Below are 21057 nucleotides of genomic sequence, written 5' to 3' on the forward strand. Positions count from 1 at the left end.
ACTCACAACCAAAATACATGTGTATATACTGACAACCAGAGTGAAGTGACTAGTAGATATATATGCTATGCATTGCATAACCATACTAACCCAATCATCAGGTCCATATATCCAGAACTCTCAAGACAAGTATTACCATGTGACCTACTATCCAAAAGACAAGGGGCAATGTGTTAAAGTTCAATCAATGTCCATATGAAACCTGTAGTTCTATACATAAAGTGAAAGAGAGAAAAAAAGGGAAGGAAAAGGAGGAGCACACATCCAGATACATCCTAAATATTAAATATTAAAAGACCTATATATATATATGAATAACTATCTACGATCACTGAGGAAGAAAACAGCAAAAGCTGAATTCCTCATTAAGTCCCAACGGGGTCCTAGTTTGCAACCTGAAAAAACCTTTGATTTCCCCCATTGCATGCAGGATATCTATACCCATATATTTATAGGACTTATTTCTTAGCATCTGTTACCAGTGTTTGCTGTATGCAGAGTGTTGGGCTCTGTGTGTGTTTTTAATTGCTTTTATTATTATCCCTTCATTAAATAAAATTCATTATTTACTTGCTTGGAGTTTTGCTGTTTTTGTGATTGTTTGGTTCAGTATGGACTTCTGTGTGTTTTTCTCATACATTGTATAAAGTCTGTACCACATAGTGGGAGCGCTGTACGCATACACTAAAGCATAAGTATTTTCTCCCTTTTTATTTCATACTGGCTATTACTGTCTTAATAATTGTTGATTTTAATAATTGTCTGTATATATTTATTTATATTGCCGTGAATAAACGACTTTCTCCAAGTCATTCACTGTCCGCTACCCTGCTTATCAGCACACACAGAACTGATCCCGGGTCTCTGAAGAGACGCTACTGTTTGTTTGTTTGTTGTTGGCTAGACAGAATACCATGTGTTTAACCGTTTTATTCGCAGGACTAGTCGGTCAGTAAATCGGGTCCACTGGCCCATACCAGTGGTGGTGGCAGATACCGTGGAATCGTGTGTACGTTGTAATTACCCGTATCTCACAGGCTCCCTTCTGGTTTGTCTGCGGCTAATTCTTAGCGGTTCCTGCGCATTGACTGCGACCAGAGTTCGCACGATCTGTGCGCTGGCACCGCTTAGAAGGCCAATTGCGGTCAGCCACTAGGGCTCCTGTGACGGGGTCCTTGGCATTAATAATTTGTATTTTTCCAGTCAAATGAAACAAATCTGACTGGCTGTTTGTGGTCCCGCCCACTTTTCTGAATTTGAACCCCAGTGACCCAATGACCAACTGTAGCAGGTTTGAGGCTTGTGTCATTAACAGTGCAAGAATGGCAGCAAGTTTAATATTCCCCTTGAAAATCAACAGGTGAATTTTGATTGGCTGTTGTAGGCTCCACCCACTATTCTGAATATTAATCCCAGTCACCCAGTAACCAGCTGTGCAAAGTTTGAGAACCTTACCATTAGCATTGAAGAATGGCTGCAGTTTACATTTTCCCAGGGAAATTTGTTTTCGACTCCACCCAGTTTTTGTAACCTGGACACACAGTCACTCAATGACCACGTTTGTGAGATGTTGTGGTCCTGGCATCAAAATTGTGTGAACGGAAGCAGTTTATCCAGCAAGGAAATCTGATTGGCTGTTTGTGGCTCCGCCCCTTTAGTGAATTTGAACCCCAGTCACCTGTATTGTTAAAATCGCACAAAAGTAAACATACCAGTGCGTTAGGGGACATCTCCTATTAACCTCTGTCACAATTTTGCCGCTCCTCGCCGCATTAAAAGTGGTTAAAAACAGTTTTAAAAAGTTTGTTTATAAACAAACAAAATAGCCACCAAAACAGGAAGTAGATTGATGTACAGTATGTCCACACATAGAAAATACATCCATACGCAAGCAGGCTGTATACAGCCTTCCTTTTGAATCTCAAGAGATCATTTGTGTGTTTCTTTCCCCCTGCAGCTATCTTCCACTGAAGTGTCAGGCTGTTTCTTCCTGCAGAGTGCAGACAGCTCTGCCTGTATGTAATTCCTCTGTATGTGAAAGCCCAGCCAGCTCAGAGGAGGATTTATCCAGCTTGTAAAAGATAAGAGATAAGAGAGAAGCTGCCCTAATCTAAATAACACACAGGCAGTGTGCATAGAGGGGCCTGGAAGGGGGAGTTCATAGCAGAACCACAACACTGAAGAACTTGGCAGCCTTCCAGACACAGGCCGACAAGTCTGACAGGGGAAAGATGCATTGATTTATTACAGAGACTGTGATAGCAGAAAGTGCTGCAGTAAGCCAGAACACATTAGAATAGCTTTTGGAACTTGTAGGATGATAAAAAACAGGATGCAATTTTTGTTACGGAGTCTCTTTAATGCACGACTGTAGCAGGTTTGAGGCCTCTGCTATTAACAGTGAAATAATTAGTAATGTCCGGTTCATGAGTTATTGGTTCATTTCTGATTGGCAAGTGTCTTGATTTTTGAAAATAAATATTAGTGGTTAAATCAATACAAAACGCAAAGCGTTTTTCATGCGTTCCTATAGTTTACATTGAAACGCAAAACGCACCATATTTGCACAGACATGCGTTTGCGTTTTTTTAAAATCGGAACGCAGCAGTGGAAAAGGCCACTCAGGATTATTATTTTAAACAGGCTGCACTTAAAGAAAACCTGAACTGAAAATAAAAGTCAAAATAAGCATACACAGGTCATACTTACCTCCCTTGTAGTCTACTCCTTAATCTCTTTCTCTTCTCCTGCGTCCTGTTTGTCCACTGTGATCAAGGGAATTCTCCGTCCTCCATTTTGAAAATAGCTATTACCCCATAACAGCTTCCTGGTCAGCACACTGTTAAACTGTAACATCGCCCACTTGATCCATAGGGAAACATGGACACATCAGTTGTCCTCTCAGTTGTAACTGACAGCAACTGATATATTACAGTTCTGACAAAATGTTGTCAGAACTGGAAGGGATCATTGTCAGAAGAAAATGGTGAGCTTCTGAGAGAAACTGATGGCAAGGTAACTATGTAATGTTCATTTGAAGTTACCTCATGTGTTTATTTTATTCACACTGCATGCTTTCCTGCCCGGATTTCAGCAACGCGTGCAGGAGGCAGATACACACCCCAGGTGAGTACCAATTTCATTTTTATTTAGAGCTCGGAGTCCCTTTAAGCAATTCTGGTAGGTTTTAGTCATGTATTACCTCATGAGGTAAATTATGAGGTAATACATGAGGTAATTACCGAAAATAGCTATTCTCATGGAAATTAGGGGGCGTGTTAGCACATCATTTACCGATCAGTTTAAGACCTGCCTGTACCTGGAGGTAAAGTCAATTTGTATGCATAATTTACTGAAAATAGCTATTCTTGTTTTAACAAATCATTTTATCGATTTTGTTTAAAACAAAAACAATGCCAAAGGCTAAAACAATGAACGTAGTCAGAGATCAGCTTCATTACAAACATGAAGTTGACAACTAAAAATAGCTATTCTCATGCAAATCAGGGGCATCTTGGCACATAATTTACTGATCCGTTTAAAGAGAACCAGAGATGAAGCACCCTCTTGTATTTTACCTTATAAATCAGTGGGAACATGACAGTAAACACCTAATCTGCCCTTTGTTTCATTGTTCTCTGTGTAATCCGACTGTTATCACGTCTGATAAGAATCCCCGACTGAGAAGTCAGGCTGCTCCGTCTAGCTTTGCTACAGAAAGATTATAGCTAAGTCTGTATTCTGTGGTGTTATTTCAAGCCCAAGCCTGCCCCCTTGTGGCTTTGCTATAATGACTCAGCTATAATCATTCCCAGCAAAGCCAGATTTAATTGCTCAGTCTGGGATTCTTGTGACTGCTGTTAACAGACACTTTTAGCAGTGAGGAGGAAACAGAGAGCATGGTAAGTGTTTTCTCTAATGTTCTTACTGATATACATGGTAAAATACACAAGGGTGCTTCGTCTCTGGTTCCCTTTAAAGGGACTCCGAGCAGTGCAGAAACTATGAGAAGATGCATACAATTTTTTGAAGCTCTCTTTCTCCTCTTTCCAATGACACATAAACCGCCGCCCTACGCCTTTTAGTTTTCGCTATTTTCGCGGTCGAAATCGCGGTGGCCGCGAGTTCGATCGTGAAAATAGCGAAAACAAAAAGGCGGTTTATGTGTCGTTGGAAAGAGCAGAAAGAGAGCGTCAAAATGGTATGCATCTTTCCATAGTTTCTGCACTGCTCGGAGTCCCTTTAAAGCGGACCCAAACCAAACTTTTTTTTTTAATTAGAAATATTTAGTTGCACCACTCTGACACATACAAAGATAAATAAACACTCCTTTAAACCGATGAGCATTTCAGTGCATGCTTTTCACCCTTCTCTTTTCATAGCTAGGGTTATACTGGAGGCAGCCATTAGCAATTCCTCCATTGCCGGACACCACCTACTCCACCAGTCTGCCGGATTCTGTCCCGGCAATAAGAAAGGAAGGGAGGGGTTTCTCCAATAAATGTAAAATATTTTATATTTGTCATCATGCAGCTGAAAAAAGGCTGCTATTTATTATTATAATTTAGAAAATAGATTTTATTTCTGAAATCTTGTATTTTTATTTGGGTCCACTTTAAGACCTGCCTAAAGTCAATTTGAATGCATTTTTCAGTTTTTAGTGGAGTTCCTATTGCTGTTTTAGGGCTGGTTCAGACAGACACTTGCGGAGCGTTTACCGCAAGCGCTCGGAACGTCGCGGTAAACGCTCCCATTCAAGTGAATGGGAGCGTTTACACCGAGCTTTTGCGAGCGTTTACACGGATTCGGCGTTTTGGGTCCCGATTTTCGCTAGCGTTCGAGCTGCCCCTGGAAGCGACATGTAGCTTCCAGGGGGCGGCCAACCACGGCGGCTAATGTTCCCCCTAGGAGAAGAAAAAACGCGACCGCATCGGAACGCGACGCAAAGGCTACTGAAAGCCTGACCGTGCATCCGCCGCAACGCCCCCAAACGCGACACCACGCAGACGTCCTTCTGAACCATCCCTAAGTGTCGTTCCTGTTCAGGCTGTGTAATAGAAAAGAATAGTAGAAATAAAACTCCAAATATTTACTGGAGTTTTTTTTTTTTTATAAGAGATGCCTATAAATATACTTTTCATAGGTTGCTACATAAACAAATACACCTCCCCCCACCCTCAAAAAAAATCTTCCAAAGACTATCCTAACTTATGGAAGACAATTAAAGACTACTATTACTTATTTACTGCATGCTTACCGCTGAAATACCTCATGTTTTACCTCACTTTATGCATTTACCTCATGTTTTACCTCATGTTCGGAAAGGGAGAACAATCTTTCAGAATTGCTAAAAAAAAGAGGAAAATACCTCATGAGGTATTTTATCTACAAAAAATATTTACCTCACATAGCTACCAGAATTGAGGCCATTTTGGTAAGTTACACGCAAAAACAGAGGCGCATTGCCACTACTGGACCTTTTTGAGCTTGCACTCCTTGCCTGATGAAGCGGGTTGTACCTGCAAAACGCGTTGCGGAGTGCCAAAATAAATTGTTATTTGCGATTTGAACAATCTCGATTGTCCATCATTTCAGGAGGTAAGTCCACCTGTACTCCTCCTTTTTAGTTGTTTTTAGATCATTTTAACCTGCCTGGCGCCTGGGTCCAAATTTGCACAGTATATAGTCCACCTTGGGTGGAGGGGACTCTCCCCTTCTTTCTATCTACAGAGAGCCACTTCTTAAACCTGAGTGGGGTCAGGTTCTAATACTCCCCACCTGCATTTCAAGTGGTTGCCTATGTGGTAACCCGTGTTTGTGAGTATATCCACATCTGTTAATTATTTCGCCAACAATTGTTAGACTTACTGCACTATATTGGGCTCTCGGTTTTTTCTTTTTGTTTCAAGTTACACGCAAAAAGGTTATGAAAATTAATAGGATTGCTCTTTGCACAGAAATCCTGCAGAAATTGAATGCCAGCGAGGTTAAACGGGCACTATGGCGAAAACATTGTAAAATCTAATATGCGCAAGCCTAGACAAATAAGTACTTTTTTCCAGAGTAAAATGAACCATAAATTACTTTTCTCCTATGTTGCTCTCACTTACAGTAGGTAGTAGAAATCTGACAGAAGCGACAGGTTTTGGACCAGTTCATCTCTTAATGGGGGGATTCTCAGGGATTTATTTATTTTCAAAAGCATTTAGTAAATGGCAGTTGCTCTTTCCAACTGCCAAAAAACTGTGTAGCGAGCAGGGAAGCTGGCTAGCATCATTGTTTAAATCCTTTTTAGGGAATATCTTTGTAAAGAATAAAAGCCTTGCTGAGAATCCCCTATGAAGAGATGGACTAGTCCAAAACCTGTCACTTCTGTCAGATTTCTACTACTTACTGTAAGTGACAGCAACATAGGAGAAAAGTGATTTATGGCTCATTTTACTCTGGAAAAAACGTACTTCTTATTTGCACACATTTAAATTTAAAATTTTTTCGCCATAGTGCCCCTTTAAGTCTAGGTCCACACTATCCTGTATTGGCAAGGTGTACAAACGAGACGCTATCCTCACCCTATCGCTGCTTCTCACTTACCTTGCCTGACCCTGAGGAGTCACTCGCAGGCAAACTATGCCACCTGCCAGGCTAGTAATGTGACAAACCTCTTTAATTCATCACGCTGACAGACCGCCAATGATATTATTATGCAGGAAAGCTCTCATTACGCCCAGTTTTCAGGTCAATCACAGGAGAGATCGGTACAATTGTAAAACGCAACGAATCCTTCGGATACTTCATGAAGAAGAATACGCTTTGGCGCTCCACATATGGCCGAGCAGACTTTTACTGCCCAGATGTCGCGCGACGCAACATATGCTTCGAGTTTCACCGCTGTCGTCACCTTCTGGTGTGCTTCGCGGACTTCTGCCGAACGCCAAGGCCAATTACGTGAGCGGAGCGCTGGACGTTTGTGCCGCTAACTCGAGGGGGTTATGCAGCCTTGCTCAATTACAAGCTGGCGACAGGAGGTCAGCTATCGCCTGAGCATCCAATTAGCCCCCTGTAATCGGCGTGCCAGCGATGTGCGCGGAATGCCATTATCTCATCAGGCACCGCCGCGACTTATCGTACTGGCGAGGAAAGAGAACAGATTTAAATAAGCTCATTAGGAATATTTTTCTGTGCGGATACAGCTTATAATTGCCTGCTTGTACAAATTAATTTGCGACTTATGTTCCGTTCGTCAGACAGGCGGTTGTAGAATGATTCCGCGGCTGCGGTCGTTTGTTTTTATTCCTCATCGTGATGCTGGAATGCTGGCACATACGGAATACAGGCATGTTCAACGTTCCCTCTAGGCGCTGTGCTAAATCTTATACAGATGGCTGAACCAATCGTTCAGGTCACGACCGTTCCAAACGCCATTACTTTTTACATCTTATCTTTTTATTTGACTTACAAAACAAGTTACGAAGAAATCCGGAAAGGGAGCGAAAGATAACAATAATAAAGAAAATGATCAAGCTGTGTGAGCTGTAGATCAGTCAGCTATTCAGTACAGTAATGAGGGAAGAATAAGGCAAATTAAAGTGATATAAAACTCAGCATGTTCCTCTTTGTTCGAAAAGATTATTTACAGCATAGAATCTACTACCACAAAAATAAATAAATAAAATTGTAGCAGAACAGCATTCAAAGAGTTAAACACGGCACTTTGTTCTTCAGTGGAAAGCTTTAAGGGGCCCATACACCTAACAATTTTCCCACCGATATACAGCAGATTCAATCACTGTGATCGAATCTGCTGTGAAATCGCTGCGCAAACACTGACAGAACAATCGTTTTCCGTCCGAAATCAATCGTTCCCATCGAGCTGTCCGTGCGGAAGATTTTGATCGATCGCCGGCGGGTCGGGAGTGCGCCGATAGCGGCGTTTGAATGCCCGACGACCGACGCTAGCTGCAATACATTACCTGCTCCGCCGGCGCAAGTCCCCTGGTCTCCGCTGACTTCTTCTCCGCTGGGCTCCGGCTGGCTTCATTCCTGTCCCGGCAGGAAGTTTAAACAGTAGAGCGCCCTCTATTGTTTAAACTTCCCCCGGCAGGAAGTTCAGTGAAGCTGGAGCCGAGCGCGTTGAAGAAGACAGCGGAGACCGGGGGACTCGCGCCGGCTGGATCAGTTAATGTATGCGGGGGGGGGGGGAGGGGGAGCGGCAGCTCCACAGATGGTGAATCGATTTCATGCTGAATCATAAAGGCAGCCATACGATCCATCTCTGATCAGATTTGATCAGAAAGGGATCTATCTGTTGGTCGATGTGATGGCAAATCGACCAGTGTATGGCTACCTTTAGTTTCTGGCCACATCCAAGGAGGTGATAACATTATCTTTTGTTTACATTCATTTGTTGCTACAGTTAGAAAACATTAGCAGCAGTGCTGAAACTACGCTGAGAAGCAAAAAGAGCTCAGTGAGCACTGTGTACTTTATAATATATAAATTCAGCAGCTATGCAGTAAAATGCATGGCTGCTTTCAGAGCAGATAAACTGTACTTTGGGAACTTGTAATTTGTAAGCAGACAATAATACTTGTGCACAAAAGCAAATATGGTAACTGTATGGGTAAAAAAAAAATATTTCTAGAGATCCCTTCCAGGGAGTGCTTTTGTAAAATAAAAATAAATAAAAAAAAACAACTAAAAATCCCCCCCATGCGGAGATGGACTAGTCCAAAACCTGTCAGTTCTGTCAGATTTCTACCAACTACTGTAAGTGACGTCAACATAGGAGAAAAGAAATGTATAGCTCCTTTTACTCTGGAAGAAATGTTCTTCTTATTTGGATGTGTTTACATGTATCTTAATATGTACAATTTTTTGCAATAGTGTTCCTTTAAGCCCATTTTTGACACCTGTGTGATGAAATTGAGCAATGGCGCTGGTTCCTTTTTTTATTAACCTTATTACTTTGGTGTGGCAATATTGGCTTGAGTGGCAGGAGCGTTGCTGACTGGTACATGTTGTGCAGCAGACGTGCTGCAACGGCATATGCCAGGGGCCCCCTATGCAGGCCACACCCTTGAGCTGTCTGGCTTGCATGATGTGATCTGTTACAGCTGGTGTTTCCTCAGAGTCGTGGGGACAGGGGGTGTGGCCTGCGGCACAGCTGGTGTGACACTAGCGGTTGTGTAATGTCAGATAGAGCAGAACATGCCATCAGTCACCTCATTCGGGAGACTTCTGAATGTGACATTTCAAGTGTACCTGTCATTCAACATGATATACCTAAATAACAAACCTGCTAATGCAGTGTTCAATAAATATTCAGCTTTTTGTTAATTAACTTGTAACTATTTACGATCCTATGTCAGACTAGGTCCAACAGTAGACTTCTCTAATATGCCGGAGATAGTCTAACATAGGAGAAATGGCTGCCGCTAGTGGGGGAGGGGGTCTTCTCCTGACCCCTTTATATCAAAGTGTCACCAGTCTGCTGCCTAAAGCTGTATCCTATACTCTAGATGTGGTCTCACAAGTGATTTATACAGATGAGTAGTATACTAGTATTTCGGGATTTTATTTCCGGTTTTATGCATCCCAGAATTTTATTTGCTTTAGCTGCTGCTGTTTGGCATTGTGCAGCTGAGTGGAGTGTTTGTTTTTGAGAATTCTGAAGCCAGTTAAAATAGTGCCTGGTCTGCCAGCTTGACAGTTCTCCCCACCTTTCTTCTGTTTCTATCTCTTCTTGATCATTTACTCCCTGTCTTTCTGCCATATTTGTGTTTGGGACGCTCTCCTGGATACACCTTTAGCTGACTGAATATTTTCTTCTGCTCAGGAATGTTGTATGTTGGCGCGCTCAGCGCTGAGCTGTGACTGTGGTGTTTTCTCTGAGTAATGGATTGCTGTCTTCCTGGAATCGTGAACCTTGCAGCCTTGTGAGAAATCTAGATCTTGGCTCAGGCTGGTCTTGCATATCTGTTGGCATCCCGCTCTGTTCCTGGGCTTCTCCCTGTGAGGGTAAATTACTGCTCAACCAAGGACAACGCAAGGAGACCTGTCCTTAAAGCAACCCTAAGTGCGAAAAGCGACTGTCCAGTGAAAAGGCAAATACATTATGACGACAGACAGCGATCTCACCAGAGGGATCTAGAGTCTCCGAGGACCGGAAGAAGAATGGCTGCTGGTGTATGGATCCCAGGGGAGGTGAGTTAAAAAGTCCACTGCACGTAATGCTCTGCCTATCCCACCCAGCAGTTACCCTGAGTCGGGCTTGAGGTTACTGTTCTGATCTGCAGATTTCCGACTCGAATCTGACTCGGGGTTACCGCTGAGGAGGTTAATGCGCAGGTGCGGCCGTACTTGTACAGACACAGTATGGCCGAGCTTGTGTCTGAAGAGGAGCGCGGCCCTGAAGTTGGACAAAGGGGGGCCCGGAGGAGGACGTGGGAAGTCTCTATAGGTTCCAACAACTAGACCTGAAAAATTATAAAACAATCCCCCCCATAAAGGAGGTGCATAATACAGTGTGCCGTCATTAATTGGGATGAACGTCATTACTTCCTACAGGGGGGTCTGCTCCTCTAGCCCACCGTCCGTATGAAGTTCGCCACTTTCCCCAGGGAATGACCGCAGTTTGAAGCTTCCACGGGTGTTGCGCACTCCAGGCCACCGCATTGCATGCTGGGAGATGTAGTCTGTTGGTGTGAGGACATACTCAAATACAAGTCGACCTTGCGTATAAGCCGACTCAAATATTCAACCCTCTTAAGCTGGAATTTTTTATTGACTCAAGTATAAGTCTAACCAGAAAAGTTAATGGCTGCACTTGGGGCTCAGGAGGGGTTAATGACTGCACTGCATACAGTATTGCAGCCATTACTCCTCCTCCTGTCCCTTAAAGAGAACCTGTAGTGAGTAAAATTATTTAAAATAAACACATGAGGTAACTTCAAATGAACATTACATAGTTACCTTGTCATCAGTTCCTCTCAGAAGCTCACCATTTTCTTCTTATAATAATCCCTTCCAGTTCTGACAATATTTTGTCAGATCTGAAATATATCAGTTGCTGTCTGTTTTAGCTGAGAGGACAACTGATGTGCCAGGTAATGTCCATGTTTCCCTATGGCTCAAGTGGGCGATGTTACAGTGTAACAGTGTGCTGACCAGGAAGCTATTATGGGTAATGGCCATTTTCAAAATGGAGGACGGAGAATTCCCTTGATTACAGTGGACATACAGGTCGTGGGAGAAGAGAAAGACACTGAGGAGTAGACTACATGGAAGGTAAGTATGACTTGTGTATGCTTATTTTGACTTTTCATTTTCAGTTCAGGTTTTCTTTAAGTGCAGCCATTACCTCATCCAGGCCCCCAGGGCAGCAATGATTCACTCCCTATTATGCAGCCCAGTAATTCCCCCCTGCCCCTTTCCTTGTTAATTGTTGTGGCCAGGACTTTCACAGCTGCATTTCCTTTCTCAAGAAAGTGTCACTTACCACTGGGTACATTGCTGCAAATGGGAATGTCACTAAGGGCTCTTTCACACCAGAGCCCTTTCCCTGCGTTTCAACGCAAAGTTGACACTTTGCGTTAACCAAAGTAAAGTGAAAAAAATAAAGTGTAGAGAAACCGAGAGCCCAATATAGTGTAGTATGTTAAGCATAAATGAAGTAAGGCAAATCAGTGAGAAGAATATACTCACAAACGTGGGTTACCACACAGGCAACCACTGTATAGGCAGGTGAGGAGATTAGACCTGTCCTCACTCAGGGATAAGAAGTCGCTCTCTGTAGATGCGAAAGGGGGTAGATCACCCCTCCACCAGGGGTGGACACGGTATAGCAGTAAGAACAGAGGCGCCAGCAGGATAAAAGTGGATAACAACTTTAAAATTTGCTGCGAGGAAGTGGTGGACTTACCTCCATAAAGCAGACACGGAAGACTGTCTGAAAAGTAGTCACATTTATTAATTAGTACCCCAATTAGTACCAGGGGTACTAATTAATAAATGTGACTACTATTCAGACTTTCGTGTCTGCTTTATGGAGGTAAGTCCACCACTTCCTCCCAGCAAATTTTAAAGTTTTTATCCACTTTTATCCTGCTGGCGCCTCTGTTCTCCTACTGCTAAAGTAAAGTGAAAGCCCATAGACTTTCATTTTACCTTTCACACCCGACGCTGCGTTTCTGTGCGTTGCGGTTCAACGCACCCAGGTGCATTGAACCGCCGGGAGACTGCGTTTTCCCGTCGAGTTAATTAATAGCTACCACCGCAGATTGCGTCGCGTTCTACCCATGTCTGCATGGGTTTCCTCCGGGCACCCCGGTGTCCTCCTACAGCCCAAAACATACAGATAAGTTAATTGGCTTCCCCCTAAATAAATTGTCACTTGACCTGATACATACACTACACAATACTTACTGTACATAGACATATGACTCTTAAAACAGCCCAGCTGGCGCCACCATGGGCTGTAATAGGAATTACGGCTATAGTGGACAGAGCACGAACAGCATGCGATCTGGACGGCGAGTCGTTGGCCACATAGGCAGCGTTTCCCTGAGCAACTCGCCTGCGGGGGAATGCCGCAGAATTCGAGAAGAATTCAGCCCTCGTGGAAACTGGGCCTTATTCTGAGTTAAAGCCTCATGCTTTGTCAAAGTGGAGGCTCTTATCTGCGAGTGTGGCATTTATGTGCACAACACATTCTTCTTATCAATGTATCTGCTTGAGAATCTAGTTCTGCTTTTCCCCATTGAGATGCCATATAAATGTTAACTGAAGAATGCTGTGTGCTGGATCAGCTCATGTTCAGCATATTTCATTCTACTAAAGCAAAATCCCAGCAGAAGTATCTTAAAGTGGCTTTATAATCCCAAACTAACATTTCAGTAATTGCTTATATTTAAAGAGAAGAGATGAAGCACCCTTTTGTATTTTACCTTATAAATCAGTGGGAACATGACAGTAAACACCTAATCTGCTCTTTGTTTCATTGTTCTCTGTTTAATCTGCCTGTTATCACCTCTGATAAGAATCCCAGACTGAGCACTCAGTCTAGCTTTGCTATGGAAAGATTATAGGTGAGTCTGTCTTCTCTGGTGTCTTTTCAAGCCCAAGCCTGCCCCCTTGTGGCTTTGCTATAATGACTCAGCTATAATCATTCCCGTCAAAGCCAGACTGAATGCTCAGCTATCACAGCTGATAACAGACACTTTTAGCAGTGAGGATAAAACAGAGAGCATGGTAAGTGTTTTCTCTAATGTTCTTACTGATATATATGGTAAAATACACAAGGGTGCTTCGTCTCTGGTTCCCTTTAAGCAAATATACATTTGAAAACTTTCCCAAACACTCCCTATATGCGCCCTCAGCGACTGGGGACAACACAGCAGGGAGGGTCGCCTCAATAGGATCCTAAGGCATCCCTCTCTTTGGGTAAGTATCTGATGTTGTGTAGAGAATTAGGAACTCTCTAAGGCTAATTTCACACCAGGACGTTGCGTTAGAGGGGGCGTTAAGGTCGCATAACGTCCCCCTAACTCAACGCCTGGTGGTGCTGGATCTGGACGTCAGAGTGAGCCGCGTTGTGCAGCTCACTCTGGCGTCCGTGATGCCGTGATGCGCACTCTTGTGCGCATGCGGCATCACCTGGTCCCGCCGGCCAATCGCCGCACAGAGCGGCTGCTCCAGGAAGTAAACACTGCACGTCATAAAGTGCAGTGCATATTAATTAGCCATGTGCCTGGCCGCTCTCCGCTCTTTCCCAACATTACTGAGCATGTGCAAGCAGTCTAACGCGGCTCAGCCGCGTCCAAAGTACTGCATGCAGTACGTTGTCTTGTGACGCAGCGTTACAATGTAACGCAACGTCCACACTGTGAACAGCCCCATTGATTTTTCATTACTGTGCGGTGGGCTGCGTTACAGGCTGCTCTAACGTGCGCCTGTAACGTCCCACTGTGAAACCAGCCTAAGTGTACCTGAGATGAATAAATGGTAATTAAAAAAAAAAAGGCAACAGTGTCAGACATATGCCCTTTGTCAAACTGTGTGTAGTTATTTTCTCTGTCAAGCTGGTCCTTTTTATTAATACCAGTTGCCTGATTGTCCTGCTGATCCTCTGCCTCTAATACTTTCAGCCATAGCCCCTGAACAAGCATACAGCAGATCAGGTGTTTCTGACACTATTGTCAGATCTGAGAAGATTAGCCGCATGCTTGTTTCAGGTGTGTGATTCAGACACTACTGCAGCCAGAGATCAGCAGGGCAGCCAGGCAGCTGGTATTGTGTAACAGGAAATAAATATTGCAGCCTTTATATACCTCTCACTACAGTTGTCCTTTAAAATAATCCCGAGCCAAAGCTCGGGTTCAGAATAGACAATTGCCCTGAAGAGAGGTAAGGCTCAGGTTCCTATTGATGCTTCCCTTGGTGGTCCGCAGCCCCCCTGTTGCTGAATGCAGCCCCTCTTTACATCGGAGCCCATGGCTCTGGCTTGCTGCACATGCGCGGGCAGGCTTGCGCGATTACTGCGCGGCCATGAATCAGGAGGAGGAGCTGCATGGCCTTTATATGATTAGTGACAATGTCTTGTCACTAATCCTCCAGGGGGCGCACTCAGTAAGGGAAGCCTCAATAGGATCCGGAGGCTTCACTCTCTTAATGCAAGTATCTGAGTTTGTACCCAAGCGGCAACTCCGGTACACTTTAAAGAGAAACTCCGACCAAGAATTGAACTTTGTCCCAATCAGTAGCTGATACCCCCTTTTACATGAGAAATGTAATCCTTTTCACAAACAGACCATCAGGGGGCGCTGTAAGGCTGATATTGTGGTGAAACCCCTCCCACAAGAAACTTTGAGGACCATGGTACTCCTGGCAGTTTCCTGTCTGGGAACCTTGCTGCATTGTGGGAAATAGCTGTTTACAGCTGTTTCCAACTGCCAAAAAAGCATGCAGCAGCTACATCACCTGCCAACAGTAAAAATGTCACCATGCAATAAATGTCAGAATGTAAACCAGGGATTTACAAGATTCTACAATGGACAAACACTGACTAAATCATTTATACATAATTATTGTAAAAATGAAGTACTTTTTTTTTTTTTTTTTTTATTACATTACAGTGTTCTCCCCAGAATTTTTTTCCAGCTGGGTGGCATGAAAAAATAGCCGGGTGGGGCGATATGAGGGAATGCAGGGCCGTTGATTCTGTGTGCAACTCTGCTTGCAGAATAAGAGGAGGTGAGCCGATGACAGCCGGGTGCTCACCAAAACTAGACGGGTGGAGCACCTGGCTAAAAGAGCCTGGGGAGAACACTGCATTATTTTCACTGGCGTTCCTCTTTAAGGAGCAGATATGGTCTTGCTGATAATTACCGTTACATGGTTATTTGGGTAGAGAAAAGACATGGGTCCGTCGAGTTCAACTTTTATTTATGAAGCACTGACATATTACGCAGTTCTGTTTGCTGTGAACTATTGCCCCACTTTCGCTCTTGTTTACTTGGCACCTGGCTCGATCGCTCAGGCCCGCTGTCACCTTATTAATCGAATTGTCCTCTTTACTTCCTGTTTTGCTCTTTAATAAACCTGCCGTGGCAGCTCGGGCCGGTGCCATATCTCTGCGTTGTCATGTGGCCACAGGCGCTATCCGTGCTCCAGATCTCTGCTCGCTCGGGCGGACGTCTCATTAGCGGCCTGATAGATGGTGTTTATAGCCGTCCCCTGGTTGTGTCATCGGCTCTTTATGACATTATCAGGCCAGATATTAGGACAGCGCTCTCTGTATGGCCGCGGTGCGGCAGCGCCCTGTGTGTCGGCAGAGATTAGTGACTGGAGATACGTTTGGGAGGGCTGCAGCACCAGGTCACAGTCGCCCGAGGCTGGCCGGGGTAACCTGTTTGTTTTGCTTGTTGGCATCATTCCCCTTTTCTCTAATATCGCACATTGTTCTGTTACGGGTAGTAGTGCTGATTAGCCACATGGCGCTCTATTGTGCGATGCTACGCAGAGAGACCGTGCGACGTCACCAGCGTCCAGCAACTGCCGAGATATACTTTGTTAGGGTTATAAACACTGGTAACCCTACAGGCAAGCGTTCACTCATTACCACTTGTTTTTATGATTAAAGGATAACTGAAATAATATAATTCTGCTTAAAGAGGAACTGCAGCCTAAACAAACGTACTGTCATTACGTTGCATTAGTTATGTTAATTAAAATAGATAGGTAATATAATCTCTTACCCACCCTGTTTTAAAAGAACAGGCAAATGTGTGTGATTTCATGAGGGCAGCCATCTTTTTGGTTGAAAGGCAGTGACAGGGAGCATGAGACACAGTTCCAACTGTCCTGTGTCCTGATCACCCCTCCCAGTTGCTAGGCAATGAGAACCGCAACATCAGAAATCCAATCATGCTTTGCACAGCATCAGGGGAAAAATGCCCAGGCAGATTTCTTTGATGGGGCGGAGCTTAGCTTCTGTGCAGCCAAAAATGAGGCTTGGGTAAGAAAAACAAAGTTCTGATGTTGTGAAACTGTTAAGGAAACACCAAACCTTTTCATTGCCTCTTTAGTAGAGAAACTGTAGTGAAAATACCATAATTAATAAAGTTGCTTATATTTTTTACAATATTTATTAATCGAATACTTAGTCAGTGTTTGCCCATTGTAAAATCTCTCCTCTTTACATTCTGACATCTGATTTACATTCTGACATTTATCACATGGTGGTGACATCTTTCGTTCTGCCAGGTGATCTGTACACAGAATGTTTGTTGCTGAGAGGTCTATGTACAGAGGGAGACACTGCTTGCCTGGCAGTTGGGAACAGTCAGCAAACTGTCAGGACCATGGTCATTACATCACACTGTGGGAGGGCTTTCACCACAATATCAGCCATACAGAGCTCCCTGCTGATCCGTTTGAGAAAAGGTAATGATTTCTCGTGGGAAAGGGGGTATCCGCTACTGATTGGGATGAAGTTCAGTCCTGAGTTACAGTTCCTCTTTGAAGCAAATATGAAGTGCCCTAAAAAAATAGTTAGATACTCACCTATGGAGAAGGAAGCCTCTGGACCCCAGTGCGCTCCACACTTTCGAGACTCCTCGGAAGGCTTCAGAGGCACTTGCTTCCTCAACTGCTTCTGAAGAAGGGCACATCCCTACTAAAGGTGCGTACACACAAACGACTATAGTCGTTTGAAACAATCGTTCCCCGATCGTTTCAAACGACGATCGTTTAAAAAAAAGCAACCAACGATCATTAAGTCTAACGACGGACGAGCTAGATCGTTAAAAACGAACAATCTAGGTTGGCGGATTTTTACCAACGACGATCGTTTGCAAAAGTAGTACATCATTGGAAACGGTCGTTCGTATTAGGCTTGACATGCGCATTTCGTTATTTCTCCATGGAACTTCTCATTTTTATGCGCAGGCGCAATAGTTGCTTTACGTGATGTAACGTTCGTTCTAACGATCAGATCGTTACACACATTTTAAAAATAACGTTACTTAGGTCGTTCTTTCATCAATTAAAAGTTCGTTCGTCGTTCTCAACGATCGTTGTCGCATGTGTGTACGTAGCACAAGCAACAAGAGCCGAAAGTTGTGTGTGAGCCGTACAGACCCACTTGTAACTTCAGCAAGGGGGCAGCGGTGGGCAAGGAGAGGGGACCAGGAATGCTCTATAGGGTTCAGAGCATTCCCTTTACATATAGTAGGTAAGTGTTTAATTTTTTAGGTCGCTTCAGTTTTACAGTACATAAACCTCTTCCGGACCGCCTCTATTAGATCGTACATCGCACTTGTGGCTGTTCTAGCCTGATGTGGCGTAGGATCTACGCCGCTCGCCGTTACCGCTTCCCGATGCGATCGTGCACAACCGAGAGGGGAGATTAGGCCGTCATATGACAGCTGACCTCTCCCCACAGTGATCAGCAACCATCGCGTATGGCTCCTGATCACGTGATCACTGTGATCGCCGGCGGATCGAGATGACAAGTAACAGCTGTGGCGGTAGGGGGGAAAGAAGGGGATCCACTCACCTCCCTGCTGCTCCCGTGACGATCGGCGCTCCCCACCGCTCTGGCCGGCATCTCTGCTCCCTCTGACGTCAGCGCCGGGTCCCGGCTTGATGACCTCATCAAGCCGCGACCCGTAACTGAGCGGCAGTAGGAGCAGAGATTCCGGCCGGAGCAGAGGGAGTCCACTGCGGCTCATCGCTGGAGCCTAATAGGTGAGTGAAGGCTGCTGGCTACAGGGGGGACACCTGGCTACGGGGGAGATACAAAGCCCAGCCAGCCACATTGGGGAACCGGCTGCCTGACCCCCCCAAACTCGCGCCCCTCCCATGGAAAAACGCCTGGTCCTTGAGGGGGGGGGTTAGGTGGCCGGTCCCCAAATGGTTAAAGTGTACCAGAGATGATAATACATAAAAGTTTTATACATACCTGGGGCTTCCTTCAGCCCCATCCGGCAGCCGCTGGAGCCACCAGAGAGATACGTAGAGGGCGCACTTCCCTTGCACAGACTGGCCGCAGCTGACGTGACGGGACCCGATACCGGCGATACAGAAGACTGAGGACGGCGGCGTGGGAGCGAAGCTGGAGGAAGCCCCCAGGTATGTATATAAACTTATCCTAGATCGTCTCTGGTTTCCTTTAAGAAGTTTTGAATCAGGATGAGGCCATTTATTGGCTAACATAAAAGAAGAAGAGTAAGCTTTCGGCTGTGCAGCCTTCTTCAGACTCCAGTTCTGATTCAAAACCGGATACTGCAAACATTTCCGTAAGAATAAATGCATCCAAAATGTAATATCCCTGTGGAAACACAGCCTAAGGGCCCATTTCCACGGGAACGTTATATTTCCCCTGCAGTTTTTCGTACGCGAATTCAGCTTTATTTTATGCAAATATTTGTGAATTTTTGCATGCGTCTAACATAATTGACAATCATTGCTTGAAAAGTAACAATATGGTGAAAATCTGCTGCAAGCTATCCAATGGTTTTTTGGGGGGGGATCGGACTGCAAAAAATCTAATTCAATGGAAACTGTTCCACTGAAATTCTATTGCTTTCAGTACTAATGCCAATTTTCGCTTTGCGAATCCACACCTAGTAGAAAGGACCTCCTTATTTTTTTTCACATACAACACTAAGTCACTGATTGGTTCTTCAAGCTTCAGCAGATGCATCATGTGACTGGTTCATTTCCAAGCTACAGATATTTGCATAAATTTGCATCATCTCACAATTTGGTTGCATCTAATTACAAGCTTGTAGGGTGTATCTGCTTCTGAGGGATCGTTCATTTTAGTCTATTCTCTGCCAGTTTTCAGCATTTTGTGGTAGATAATATTGTCCATATTAATGCCGGTGGCTTTCTGTGCAGGTGGCGCGGTGGGAGTACAGGACTGGCGCCCTCACCAGGTTATTTGGTTCGCCGTATACTGGCTGCTACAGTCTGGGAGCTGTCATCATCGCATTGGCAGTCTACAGGAGTCACTGGTAAGTAGCCATTACTGGCTTGTCTTGTCTTTTTCATTAGAAGGCGTTCTTTGTGCAGAAATCTTCGCTCAGCAATTCTTATTAGACCTTAAAGAGAACCAGAGACGAAGCACCCTCATGTGTTTTACCATATATATCAGTGGGAACATGACAGTAAACACCTAATCTGCTCTTTGTTTCATTTTTCACTGCTCAGTCTTCTTGTTAGCAGCTCTGATAAGAATCCCCGACTGAGCATTCAGTCTAGCTTTGCCACAGAATATTTAAAGCTGAGTCAGTCTTCTGTGATGTCTTTACAAGCCTGCCCCCTTGTGATGCTGCTTTCCTGCTATGTATCCTCCTAGCAGGAATTCAGAGCCACCAGGGGGCAGGCTTGAAAAGACATCGCAGAAGACTGACTCAGCTATAATCATTCCGGGCCAAATCCAGACTGAATGCTCGTTCAGGGATTTTATCAGAGCTGAGTAGTGAAAAATGAAACAAAGAGCAGAGTAGGTGTTTACTGTCATGTTCCCACTGATATATATGGTAAAATACATGAGGGTGCTTCGTCTCTGGATTACTGTAAGGTTACCTCCGGCCAAAAAATAGTTTGACTGGCAATACATACGTGTAGTCTATGCACGCTGTGACCACAGCGGTCTCTCTAATGCTGGGAATACACGGTGCGTTTCCGCGGCTTGATCGAGCCATTAAATGGCATTATTTCCGACGTGTCCGATCACCCGCCGGAACGATTCCGCACTCGATCCCGCGTGAAACGAGCAGAAGATAAGAGAATCGCCCGCGGGGAGGAGCGGGAATCGATCCGGCGGCATAATCGAGCCGCGGAAACGTCCCGTTTATTCCCGGCATAAGCCGCTCCGAACGGCGACCATGTAAATATTTACCTTCCCCGGCTCCACCGCAGGCGCAGTGGCGGATTTCGGCTCGGATCAGGCGGAACGTGTTCGCTGCAGCAGTTTGCCGTGATTCTGGAGATATCCCGGTACAGTGCTTAATGAAGCGCTGACCGTAACTGTTCTGAATCGCCGAAGCTTCTGGTGATTTTACCATGCTAATCGCAGTAAAATCACTTGCACAAAACGCTAGCGATAAACGCTAGTGCTTTGCTCTTTTTATATGTGAACGGGGCCTTACAGACCAAAGAGATTACAGCCGCGTCGAGTTTTTTTAGGAAGAAACATCAGTTGACTGTCGCTGCGTGGCGTCCTGACGCTGCGTGGGGTCCTGGCACTGCGTGGCGTTCTGGCGCTGCGTGGCTTCCTAGCATGGCGTCCTGTCGCTGCGTGGTATACTGTCGCTGTGTGGCGTTCTGGCGCTGCGTGGGGTCCTGCCGCTGCGTGGCGTTCTGGCGCTGCGTGGCTTCCTAGCACAGCATGGCGTCCTGTCGCTGTGTGGCGTTCTGGCGCTGCTTGGCTTCCTGGCACAGCGTGGCGTCCTGTCGTTGTGTGGTGTTCTGGTTCTGCGTGGCGTCCTGTCGCTGCGTGGCATACTGTCGCTGTGTGGCGTTCTGGCGCTGCTTGGCTTCCTGGCACAG

At 45.0% G+C, this 21057-nt stretch overlaps 1 protein-coding gene across 2 annotated transcripts in view; it reads left to right on the top strand.

Moving 5' to 3' along the window:
* PEMT (phosphatidylethanolamine N-methyltransferase) overlaps window positions 1-21057 on the top strand; it is a 312808-nt gene that overhangs the window by 66520 nt on the left and 225231 nt on the right. For both annotated transcript variants that reach the window (XM_068246420.1, XM_068246421.1), the window contains exon 3: window positions 19402-19517. In XM_068246420.1, the coding sequence (XP_068102521.1) occupies window positions 19402-19517 (116 nt within the window). The remainder of the gene's footprint in view (window positions 1-19401; window positions 19518-21057) is intronic.

This window comes from Hyperolius riggenbachi, chromosome 7 (genome assembly GCF_040937935.1).
Source record: "Hyperolius riggenbachi isolate aHypRig1 chromosome 7, aHypRig1.pri, whole genome shotgun sequence".
In the NCBI taxonomy this organism is placed as follows: domain Eukaryota; kingdom Metazoa; phylum Chordata; class Amphibia; order Anura; family Hyperoliidae; genus Hyperolius; species Hyperolius riggenbachi.